Here is a 12,981-nt window from a genome sequence, read left to right as displayed (position 1 = left end):
GAGCTGCAAAAGTTTTGTTACGATACTGAATTACGAATTGAGAAGTCTGGATGGATATTCCCAGGATTCTACCATCCTACCACAGTGAATGGGGAATTTCCACAGAATCCCTACAGTGTGGAAACAAGCCTTTTGGCCCAATGAGTCAACATTGTCCCTCCGAAGGTCAGCCCACCCAGACACTTATCCTATCCATGCATTTCCCACGGCTAACACATGTAGTCAAGCACCCCTGAACACTATGGGTAATTTCCAATGGCCAATCCACCTAACCTGCAGAACTTTGGATTGTAAGAGGAAATCAGAGCACATGGTGGAAATTTAAATTCAGCATATTAAATAAACCTGGCATAACAAGTCAGCACTAGTAATAGTGACCACACAATGACTAGATTGTTGCGAACACCCCAAATAGTTCACAAGTGTCCTTTACGAAAGAAAATCTGTCGTCCTTACCTTGTCTGTCCAATGGGTGACTCTAGGCCCTCAGCTGTATGGCTGACTATTCAGGTCTCTGAAATGGCCCTAGCAAGCCACTCAGGTCATGGGCGATTGGATGGGCAACAAGCATTTTTAGTTTTTATGGTAGATTGCATTCATATTCTATTCTTTCTTCCCTTATTTGTTCCTTGGTCTTCCTTTGCTATCTTCTAGAAACTCCTAATTCTCAGAGTTATTACTATTTCTGGCGATGTTACAAGCCTTTTCTTTTGAATCTTATACAATCATAGTGTAGTGTCACAGAGTTGTACAGCACAGAAACAGACCCTTTGGTCCAATTGGGCCATGCCGACCGCATATCCTAAATAAATCTCATCCACTTAGAGTCATAGAGTCATAGAGATGTACTGCATGGAAACAGACCCTTTGGTCCAACTCATCCATGCTGACCAGATATTCCAACCAATTGTCGTCCCACCTGCCAGCACCCGGCCCATATCCCTCCAAACCCTTCCTATTCATATACCCATTAGGATGCCTTTGGAATGTTGCAATTGTACCTCTTCCTCTGGCAGCTCAATTTGTCCTTGCCGACCATATATCCTAAATATATATCCATTTGTCAGCATTGGGCCCATATCTCTCTCTTCATATACCCATTTAGATGCCTTTTAAATGTTGCAATTAATCCAGCCTCTGCTACTTCCTCTGGCAGCTCATTCTATACACGTACCACCCTCTGCATGAAAACGTTGCCTCTCAGATCCCTTTTATATAGAACATAGAACATAGAAGAATACAGCGCAGTACAGGCCCTTTGGCCCTCGATGTTGCGCCGATCCAAGCCCACCTAACCTATACTAACCCACTATCCTCCATATACCTATCCAATGCCCGCTTAAATGCCCATAAAGAGGGAGAGTCCACCACTGCTGCTGGCAGGGCATTCCATGAACTTACGACTCGTTGAGTGAAGAACCTACCCCTAACTTCAGTCCTATATCTACCCCCCCTTAATTTAAAGCTATGCCCCCTTGTAATACCCGACTCCATACGCGGGAAAAGGTTCACACTGTCAACCATATCTAACCCCCTAATCATCTTGTACACCTCAATCAAGTCACCCCTAAACCTTCTTTTCTCTAATGAAAACAGCCCCAAGTGTCTCAGTCTTTCCTCATACGATCTTCCTTCCATACCAGGCAACATCCTGGTAAACCTCCTCTGCACCCGTTCCAGTGCCTCCACATCCTTCCTATAGTATGGCGACCAAAACTGCACACAATATTCCAGATGCGGCCGCACCAGAGTCTTATACAACTGCATCATGACCTCAGGACTCCGGAACTCAATTCCTCTACCAATAAAAGCCAGTACGCCATATGCCTTCCTCACCGCACTATTTACCTGGGTGGCAACTTTCAGAGATCTGTGTACATGGACACCAAGATCCCTCTGCTCATCCACACTACCAAGTATCCGACCATTAGCCCAGTACCCCATCTTTTTGTTATTCTTCCCAAAGTGAATCACCTCACATTTAGCTACATTGAATTCCATTTGCCACCTTTCTGCCCAGCTCTGCAGCTTCTCTATATCCTGCTGTAACCTGCCACATCCTTCCTCACTGTCAACAACTCCTCCGACTTTCGTATCATCCGCAAACTTGCTCACCCAACCTTCTAACCCCTCTTCCAGGTCATTTATAAAAATGACAAACAGCAATGGTCCCAAAACAGATCCTTGCGGAACACCGCTAGTGACGGCACTCCATGAAGAAACTTTGCCATCAACTACTACCCTCTGTCTTCTTCCATCCAGCCAATTCCTAATCCAAACCTCCAACTCACCCTCAATGCCATATCTCCGTATTTTCTGCAGTAGCCTACCATGGGGAACCTTATCAAACGCCTTACTAAAATCCATATATACCACATCTACCGCTTTCCCCTCATCAACCTCCTTCGTCACCTTTTCAAAGAATTCAATAAGGTTTGTGAGGCACGACCTGCCCTTCACAAAACCATGCTGACTATCCTTGATCACATTATTCCTATCCAGATGTGCATAAATCCTATCCCTTACAATTCTCTCTAAGACTTTGCCCACAACAGAAGTGAGACTCACCGGCCTATAGTTACTATCTTTCCTCTCGCACCTTAAACCCATGCCCTCTAGTTTTGGATTCCCACACCCTAGGAAAACGATCTTGGCTCTACACTCTATCTATGCCCCTCATGATTTTATAAACCTCTATAAGGTCACCCCTCAGCCCCTGACGCTCCAGGGAAAATAGCCCCAGCCTATCCATCTTCTCCCTATAGCTCAAACCCTCCAACCCTGGCTGCATCAATGTAAATCTTTCCTGAACCCTTTCAAGTTTAACAACATCTTTTCTATAGCGGGAAGACCAGAACTGAATGCAGCATTCCAAAAATGGCCTAAGCAATGTCCTTATATAGCCTCAAAATGACTTCCTTAACTTCCTTTGTCAGCCATGTTTGACTGATTTTTACACCTTGAGGAATGTATAGTTGCTGTCAGATATTTAATAGTTCTTTAAAGATTATCCATTGCCTACATAAAGTCCTGTATATATTTTCCCAGCACATCTCAACTGATTAGTGCCTCATGCTTTCATAGGTTATTTTATTCAAACATAACACCCTTGCTACAGATTGAACGACCTCACTTTCAAACATAAAGTAAACCTCTATCATGGTATGGTCACTTATTTCTAAACCTTTACCTTCCGGTGATTGATCCCTCTACTGACGGGAAATGTTTCTTCCTATCTACGCTGTCTATGCCTCTCATTATTTTGTATCCTTCAATCAGGAGCCCCCTCAGCCTTCTCTGCTCTCGGGGAAAGAACCCCTACCTACCTCGTCTCTCTTCAAAGCTGAATTGCTCCAGCCCAGACAACATCCTGTGAATCTTTTCTGTCACTCTCTAGTGCAGTCTTCCTGCAATGTGGTGACCAGAACTGCACACAGTACCCCAGCTATGGCCAGACTAACATTATACACAGCTCTACCATGACTTCCTTGTCCTTGTATTCAATGCCTTGACTAAGAAGTCGTGATTTGGAGATGCCGGTGTTGGACTGGGGGGGTACAAAGTTAAAAATCACACAACACCAGGTTATAGTCCAACAGGTTTAATTGGAAGCACTAGCTTTCGGAGCGACGCTCCTTCATCAGGTGAATGTGGAGTACCACCACCTGATAAAGGAGCGACGCTCCAAAAGCTAGTGCTTCCAATTAAACCTGTTGGACTATAATCTGGTGTTGTGTGATTTTTAACTTTGACTAACAAAGGCAGGTATCCCATCTGCCTTCTCAAACTCCAAGGCGATAGTGAGGACTGCAGATGCTGGGGAGTCAGAGCCAAAAGGGCTGGTGCTAGAAAAGCCCAGCAGGTCAGGCAGCATCTGAGGAGCAGGAGCGTCGATGTTTCAGGCATAAACCCTTCATCAGGAATGTCATCCTTCTAAACTGCATCCAGTACAGAGCCAGAGTTCTTCACCATTCCTCATATGCCAAGCCTTTCATCCCAGGGAGCATTCTTATAAATCACTTCTAGACCCCTCCAGCATATCCTTCCTTGGATACAGGCCCAAAATGGCTCACAATATTCCTAATGCTAGCCACCAAGCATTGAAACAAAAAAGGGGCAAATGCTGGAATCTAAGGTAGACAGGCAGGAGGCTGGAAGAACACAGCCAAGTAAGGCTTGTTCTCCCAGCCTCCTGCTTGGACACCAATCATAAGCAGGAGATGGCAAATGAGTTAATCATATGATCAATGCATGCCTGGATGATTAAAGCATATGAAAAAGTATACAAATACAACTGCCAAAGCATCATATGCAAATAACTCTTCTAAAATTTCAGGTATTTGCCATGTTAGGGTCACAACCAGCAAGAGACAATTTCAATTTTTAGGGATGGGTTCCAGAAATAACTGCCCAGAGGCTGTTATCCCGTCACCAAGTCACCCTTTATTTATATGTACGCAATATACCAGCTGTGGCTAACCAGCTTAGAGTCTGTCACCGAACTGAGGAGATTCCAACTCTCCTGTTTTTTTTTCTTTTTACCTCCATACTACTGCCTAACTGCGGTAGGGCTTATATTTTTCCCAGCATCCATATTGTGCAGGTGTGAGACACAGTGAAAGACAAAAGGTGTACGAATCTTTATTCAATTTTCGCCACCAGGAAGAAAGGAAACACCCGAGCGGCCAGTGACAAGCAGTGCCCTTCACAAAAGGCAATGCTGTGTGATCAAACAGTGAAGGGGAGGGCAGGGATTAAATCAAAATAGAGTTGGAGGGGGAAATAATGCACTCCACTCCCTACGGCACCCACCTCTCCCTGAACAACTCCAGGGTGTTGGTGGACACCGTATGCTCCTTTTCCAGAGACACCCGGGCTCTAACGTAACCGCAGAAGAGGGCAGGCAGTCAGCCCTAATGACCCCCTCCATGGCCCACTGCCTGGACCTGTTGATGGCCTGTTTGGCCAGGCCCAGGAGCAGACCCACGAGGAGGTCTTCAGACCTGCCCTCCCTCCTCCGTACTGGGTGCCCGAAGATCAGGAGCATGGGACTGAAGTGCAGCCAAAAGTAGAGGAGGAGGTTTTTGAGAAACTCAAAAAGGGAGTGCAAACGCCCACACCCAATATATACATGGTCCACGGACTCCACAGCGCCACAGAACAAGCAGTTGGGCTGGGAGTCCGTGAACCACCGCAATCTGTGGTTGCAGGGGACCGCTGCGTGCAGCACCCAAACTCTCTTGTTTTTTTTATGGCGAGCTCTTGACACTGATCGAGCTCCCTCAGAGCCAGCTGTCAGAGTGAACAGAACCTCTGACAGTTTTTTCATTTTTAACTCTCCTGTTTATATCTGTCAGCCAGGGGTTCCCTGATCGGCCCCAGGTTAACAACCCCAAACAAGGATCTAGTAGTCAATGAAATCCACCTGGTTCCAATCATTACAGTTTCCTTTGGGTGGGTTGCTCCATAGTTCTGAAGGAGGGTTCACTAGAAGGCATCCTGAAGACCATCAAAAACACCAAGATAGAAGAGAATGAAATAATGGTGTCCTTTGATGTAACAGCCCTGTTCACATCCATCAACATTAACCTGGCCAAGGAAACACTGACTACACTATTAGAAGAACCAAAGACACATACACCAAACACCACCAACTTGATCAGCAAGGACAGTATCGTCAAGCTAGTGGACCTATGCCTTACCACCCACTTCACCTTCAACAACAAAACATACAGACAAACCAACGGAACACCCATGGGATTTCCTATATTACGGTTCTTAGCAGAGGCAGTAATGCAGAGACTCAAACAAACAGCTCTGCCAACCATCCAACCCAAACTTTGGGTCTACTACTTGGATGATATCTTTGCTATCACTAAATGAAACAAATTAGAGGAAATCTTTAAGACCATCAATAGTACCTTTACTGGCATAAACTTCACTAAAGAGGAGGAAAACAACAACAAACTGCCAGTCCTAGATGTCACAGTAGAGCAAACAGACAATGGGGAACTTAAATCCAGCGTCTGCAGGAAAACAACACATACGGACCAAATACTGAACTACAGAAGCAATCATCCCAACATCCACAAACGAAGCTGCATTAAAATGTTATTTCAACAAGCCACCACACACTGCAGCACAGAGGAACTATGTAGAGCAGAGGAAAGTCACTTATACAGTGTATCCAAAAAGAACAGGTAACAGTCTGCCAATTTCTCAGCAACAAACCCAAACAAGCAAATAAAACACATCCAGAAACTCTAGCCACTCTACCCTACTTCAAAGACATCTTAGAAATGACTGCCAGACTACTCAGACCTCTTGGCATCGTGGTAGGCCACAAACCCACCAACACACTAAAACAGCAGCTAATGAACGTGAAAGACCCTATACAGACAACGAGCAAAACTAATGTCATTTACAAAATACTGTACAAGGACTGTAACAAACACTACATTGGATAAACAGGCAGAAAACTAATCACCAGGATACATGAACACCAACTAGCCACAAAAAGACATGATCCTCTCTCACTAGTATCCTTACATACGGATGAGGAAGGACACCACTTCGACTGGGACAACACATCCATCCTAGGACAAGCCAAACAAAGACACACAGGAGAATTCCTGGAAGCATGGCATTCCAACTGAAACTCTATCAACAAACACATTGACTTGAATCCAATTTACCAACCCCTGAGGAAAAGACATCACCACAGGAAATTGAGTCACCACAGGAAATGACATCACCAACCCAAGGAAACCTAAGCACATGAGTAGAAAGCGGGCCATGCCACCAGTGCTTCATCCGCAGGCTCACTAAAGTTGTTCCCTAGTATGGTGACAAAACATCTGAAAATGAACCTTCCCGCTCAACGAGCAAACCTACATCCACAAGAGTTCACTAGATCTAAAATGTTAACTCTGCTTCCTCTCTCTATGGATACTGCCAGACCTGTTTTGCTCCAGGGTATTAGTTCGATTCATGGAGGTGATGCTCAGTTCCAATGGTCTCTTTATCTGGACCTAGATTTTCTGTGGAATTGGTGGATTGAAAGTTAAACATTCCTGGGTGGCAGCTCTCTTGTCCCTCTCAGTCCCAGTGTATCTGACATGGGTTAGCCTTCCATAATGACAGTCTCCGTTGGCTGATCACTCCCATCGACAGATCATGTAAAGGAGTTAAGAGGCAGATAGTCCTCTGATGTTTAGGTACAAAGACACAAATGGGAGTTTGTGCTCTTCCTCCAACGCCTGGACTTCCCTTCCACATGTTCCTTCTATCTCTCAGATCCATCTTTCCCCATTTAGCTGGTCACAAGCCAGGAGTCGTCGGAATGTTTGACCTCTGCAAGAATGCTTTGGAGATATTGTCAAAGAATTTCCGTATCCTTCTGGGAATTTCCTATTGCGACTGAGTTCCGAGCGAAACAGTTGCTTTGGGAATCTGGTGTCAAGCTCACAGAAGATCTATCCCATCCAGCAGAGCTGGTCTAAAGCGATTAATGCCTTGTTGCCGGGCAGATTTGTTTGGGAAAGGAAGCTGCTCCGAGACCATCTTCATTCCAGTGAAGTTTGGAGGATTTCCCATTGGTTTTGCTGCTGGTACTTACCTGGTGCTTTGGAGTTCCTGCTCTACATCATCCAATTCTCCAGATTAGGAGAAACAATATTCTTTCATTGGGGAGTAGATGGCTGGGGAGAGTTGGCTAAAACTTATTGCATTAAGTGAGGAAATATTTCAGTTCACAACAATAAAGGTTTGGAAACAGCAACTGATATTGATATAGGATCAATTGTGAAATTGCTTTCCATTTGATTATGAATCTGGCAACTGATCTTGTTCGCTGTGCTTGACTATTCAAGCCTGAGTGAGGACTCAGAGCTAAGAAGCTGGGATAAGCACGAGTGCAGGCATTTTGTGATTGCAGAGATATACAACTATTGCAATTAAGCTAAAAATAACAAACTTTAAATAAGTCCTAGTGGGGCACTGTAACAGAAGCAACAAAGGTTAACAGAGCCTTATCGAACAAAAATTTATCAACTTAAAACACATTGTCAGGGTGATGATGCACTCAGCTCCTGCTGTGCCCACTAGTCTCTTAAGTGTCTCCACTGTGCCAGCGGACACTGCATGCTCCCTCTCAATGGATACCTGAGTGCAGGCGTAACCACAATAGGAGGCGGACAATTGGGCAACATGAACCCCCTCCACAGCCACTGCCTGGACCCGTCAAGGCCTAACCCAGGAGCAGGCCCACAAAGTGGCCCTCTGACTGCCCACCCGTCCAAACACGGAGTGCCCACAAATTAGGAACTTGTTACACACTAAGAAACTAGTCTTATCTCTGCATTGCTGTGACATACAACAGCTTGGAAACTTTAAATCCGAGAATGAGAGACACCCGCTAACTGAACGTACAGAGGGAGGTAGACAGTATCACAAATTAGCCATGATCTCAGCGAATAGTGAACAGGCTGGACAGGCTAAATGGCCACAAACTGTTTCCACTTTGTCCATTTGGTTGTTAAGTACCTCAGCTCCTCTAATCTTCTTTCTAAAGCTTATTATTTTTGCTGTTGTCTCTTACCGATGTTAGGGTGTTTAAGGGATCGGCAAATCCGAGCTTCTCTCTCCAGTTTCTGATGATCTGCAAAAAAAAGGATAATTTGATCAATACTATGTAGTAGATCACACAACAGATCTCTCTCTCTCTCTCTCTCTCTCTCACTCACAAACACACACACACATGCCGTTCCCGGCTGCTTCTACATGGTGTGGTACAGAGGGGGTTTGGGTGAATGGGCCACTATTGCACTGTTTTGGAGCTAAAGTGGCCTGTCCCTTTAAGGTTTGCTGAAGGTCTGAGATGGACTTAACTTAAATTATAAAACTGGTTCTTATTAGTAGTTTAAATGAACAGAGGTGTGTCAGAAATATGCACCAGTAAGAAAAAGGGTCTTTGTCTCTCCACTTTCCCTCACGATGAGGAGAATGGATAAGGAGTGAGCAGGATAACTCTTGAGTTATACTGAGCTAGAATTGACTTGGTTCAACCATTAATCTTGTGCAAGAACAGCTGATCTTGCTATTAACAGCGTACTACATCATAGGACACACTGTCACAGTAGTGGCAAAACATACACCACTGATTTTCGAATTCTGTCATTTAATTTTAATGCCTGAGACTGAAACGGCTTCAAAAAGGAATACAACTGACTTGGAAATGGCCATGGTAATCACTTGACCACAGGGTGAGCCAACCTTTATGAATAAACATGAAGCAGTCTGGACTAAAATTATCAAAAGAGACTGAAGCTATCAGCTGGACCTATATCTGCTGTTTGATTTACACATGTGTAAGAAGTTCGCATGTTGGAGATGGAAAGCATCACCTACAATTACCCAGCTAGGAGAGTACGAAACCAAACGTGGAAATACAAAGATCAGTTGGTCTTTAAACAACTGCTTTGGTAGACCTGGTGGGATAAATTGGAGAAATGTTCTCTTTCTCTCTTTGTTTTCATAGGAAAGACAAAGTCCAGAAATAAAGTCAATTGGAGAAGTATATTATCAATGTGAACTGGTTTCCTTTGATCTATGACATTCTCAATGGACTATAGTCTCAGGTTAAAATCTAACATCTCAACAACGCCCTCTGGAAATTAAACTGCGTTACCTTACCTTACTTTTTACACTGGACACCAGCCCCATTTTAACTTTGTACACGTGTTTGTTTTATGTCACATTTTTATTATTTACTCTAGGGTTAGTAAGACATAAAAATCCTTACATTCAAGAAAACCTTGTAACTGGCTCCTTATTGTTTCTGGTGAACTAGTTAAATGTGTCCTACTGAGGATTAGCTGCATGTTAACGATCATGCCAAATTTCCACAGTGGCCAACTGAGGAGGTTGAGAACAAAGGAGTGCCCACTAACCTGATCATGACGACACAATGTACACAATGAAGGAGGTTGCTTCGTTTGCATTCACCTTCAACGCAACTCACTTTCCCTGGTTTGCGTGATAAAATGGGACAGCGTTTCTAATCTTGACAATGTTTGGTAGGCGGTGGTGAGGGGGAGAGTTTTGACGACATCATGCCATTTCTGAAAGTGTAACCAGAGGGAGTGAGCCAACTCCACTCCCTTGCTCTTTGTCGATTCCCACCTGATCACAATCAAACCGATTGCAGTGGCAATGTGCAAGGTAAACACCAGTGATCCCATTGGCTGGGAGGCTTTTCAGTGGCTAAGCCACCTTCAGACTTCAACCCATGACAGGTGAACTGCAGCAGTTCAAGTAGGGAGCCTACCCCTACCTTCTTAAGGGCAACTAGGGACAGGCAATAAATGCTGGCCCAGCCAGTGATGCCAAGTCCCACAAGTGAATAAATATAAACAAAAGCTGGCAAAGCAGCGGGTAGTGCTGAGTTATAAAGAGCTTCCTGGACAAAAAGGGATGTGTTCCTCATCGCAGCAAGATGTGCCCTGCACCACTCCATTGCCATGAATTAAAGACTCATTGAGAGCACAACATTGATGCTTTTCAAATTTAAATTTCTACTTGTAAATATTTCATATTACACTGATTTCGCATTATTCCTTTGGACATCACAGTTATTTATTGAGAATAGCTTAGTCGGAGAGCTGTATATACGGGTCCATCTCAATGTTGGCACACATTGATGGTTATGGGATAATTAGGGTCATTTCCTATACAGCTCTTTACTGAACATTAATGTCAGTTCAAAGTTTGTGAGAAGATTTGTAGCTCGGGTGCTCGTTGTTGTGGTTCTGTTCGCCGAGCTGGGAATTTGTGTTGCAGAACAAACACATCGACCTGGACCCAATATACTGGCCACTGCAGCAGACAGCTGCAACTGAAAACCGGAAGCGGCAGAGACAAACCACTATAAATGCCGGAGGAAACATCACAGAAGCACTTCACAGGAGGCTCCCAAGCACTGAGGATGTCACCTGGACAGGGGACGAAACGTTTGGAACACAAATTCCCTCGGCAAACAGAACCACCACATTAATATCAGTTCCTGAAGGGCTTTTGCCCGAAACATCAATTTTGCCTGTCCTCGGATGCTGCCTGAATTGCTGTGCTCTTCCAGCACCACTGATCCAGGACATTAATATCAGTGTCCAGTGTAGTTGCCTCCACTCTGTAGGATCAGTCTGAACCTGCTGGCTCAGCTGACCGCCTCGCCCACTCCCTAAGGATTGTTGAGGGCATTGTCCGAGGTCACGCTCTGCTGTGGTGAACGCAAAGTTCTCTATGGACACTGGGAGCCATCACCCTGAGATAGGCGCTCGTGCGGGCAGCACTGACACTGACATTGACGGCCCTCATTTTCTCACCTTGACTTGCTGTGCTGCCCACACCTTCAGGAAGCCAAACCATTCCCACTTCACTCCTCCATCCCCTGCCCCACTCCATGTCCTCCCATCACCACTGACTCCCTCATGTCAGTCCTCCATAGAAGCTGCCATTTTCCCACCACCCCCACGCCCCCCCCCCCATTAGAGTTAACCAAAGAAAACCTCTCCCTCAGACACAATAGTGTAAAGCTGACTGGTCGAAAGTGAGGACTGCAGATGCTGGAGATCAGAGTTGAGAGTGTGGTGCTGGAAAAGCACAGCAGGTCAGGCAGCATCTGAGGAGCAGGTGAATCGACGTTTCGGGCAAAATCCTGATGGACTGGTAAAGCTGACTGATACTCACTGCCTTTCGACAAACATGATGTGGAGGTGCTGGTGTTGGACTGGAGTGGACAAAGTTAAAAATCACCAGGTTATATCCAACAGATTTATTTGGAAGCACTATGCACGGGTGCCACAGGCATCTTATGTGCATTATTGACTTAAAGGTGGACTTTCTTCAAAGGAAGTTTTACACATATGAGTACTCATGGCATGCAAACTTATCACAAATGGTATTCTGCCACAGGGCGACAGTGAGGGCAAACACACCTAAAACATCTCACAACACACCATTGGAAATTCACAATTTGGCGTCCTGCCTCATTGTGGGCCCCCCCCCCCCTCCCCCCCTCCCCCCCACCCCGACCCCCTCCATGCCAAATATCCCACTCTCAAAGGCTCCATAAAACCAACCACCCTTCCAAACTTAATGCACAACAGGTCAGCCCTCAGGTGAACTGAGTCACCATTTCTCCCTCAGGGTAATTTAACAGCGAAAACTGGAGAGCTATTTGAAGGGAAAACATATACAGGGCTATGGTGGAACAACAGGGGGGCTGAAACTGGTCAAACCTGGTGGCCTAAATGGTAATTTTGTCACACTGTATCATTGAGAGGATTCCAAAATCCAACCCTAGTGATTCCACCCCATTCTGCTTGTCTTTCGGAAGTCATTAATTTTCCTTTAGTGTCACTTTGTCTCCGCTGCACTCATTATATGTGATGGCAGTAGGAGCACTTGGCAAGAATTACAGCTCATGAAACACATTCTCACCAATTCTTCCTGACACATGCTACATTACAGAATCTGGCAACTGGCTCTCATTAAACAATGACTTTCAGCATCTTTCTCCCTGCAGACTATTCTGGGATCATAGGGAAGTAAATCATTGTGCGCCTATTTGGTGGCGCAATAGTCTTCGGAAATCTTACAGCACAGCAAGAGGCCATTCAGTCCAGTATTCCTGTGTCAGCTCTTTGGAACAGCTATCTGATTAGTCCTGCTCCCTTGCTTTTTGTCCATAGCCCAGTTTTTTTTTGCGTTGAGTATTTATCCTATTGTCTTTTTAAAATTATTCGATTAGATATACTTTCATTGACCTTTCAAGCAGTGCAGTCCAGATTATAACAACCACTATGTAAACATTTCTTCTCATTCTCTTCCATTTTTTGCCAATTATCCTAAAGCTGTACTGTCCAGTCATTGATGTTGTTGCCAAAGAAAACAGCTTCTTCTCATTTCCTCACAACTTTAAAC

At 44.8% G+C, this 12,981-nt stretch overlaps 1 protein-coding gene across 2 annotated transcripts in view; it reads right to left on the bottom strand.

Moving 5' to 3' along the window:
- The window catches only part of LOC122556983 (calcium/calmodulin-dependent protein kinase type II subunit alpha), a 258,438-nt gene that overhangs the window by 131,286 nt on the left and 114,171 nt on the right, over positions 1-12,981 (bottom strand). For both annotated transcript variants that reach the window (XM_087995125.1, XM_087995124.1), the window contains exon 3: positions 8,600-8,659. In XM_087995125.1, coding sequence (XP_087851251.1) covers positions 8,600-8,659 — 60 coding nt within the window. The remainder of the gene's footprint in view (positions 1-8,599; positions 8,660-12,981) is intronic.

The sequence above is a fragment of the Chiloscyllium plagiosum genome, unplaced genomic scaffold (assembly GCF_037043375.1).
Source record: "Chiloscyllium plagiosum isolate Xiang-an unplaced genomic scaffold, Cpla_swu_hap1 HiC_scaffold_16, whole genome shotgun sequence".
Taxonomy (NCBI): Eukaryota; Metazoa; Chordata; class Chondrichthyes; order Orectolobiformes; family Hemiscylliidae; genus Chiloscyllium; species Chiloscyllium plagiosum.
This window is presented reverse-complemented; position numbering and strand designations above follow the sequence as displayed.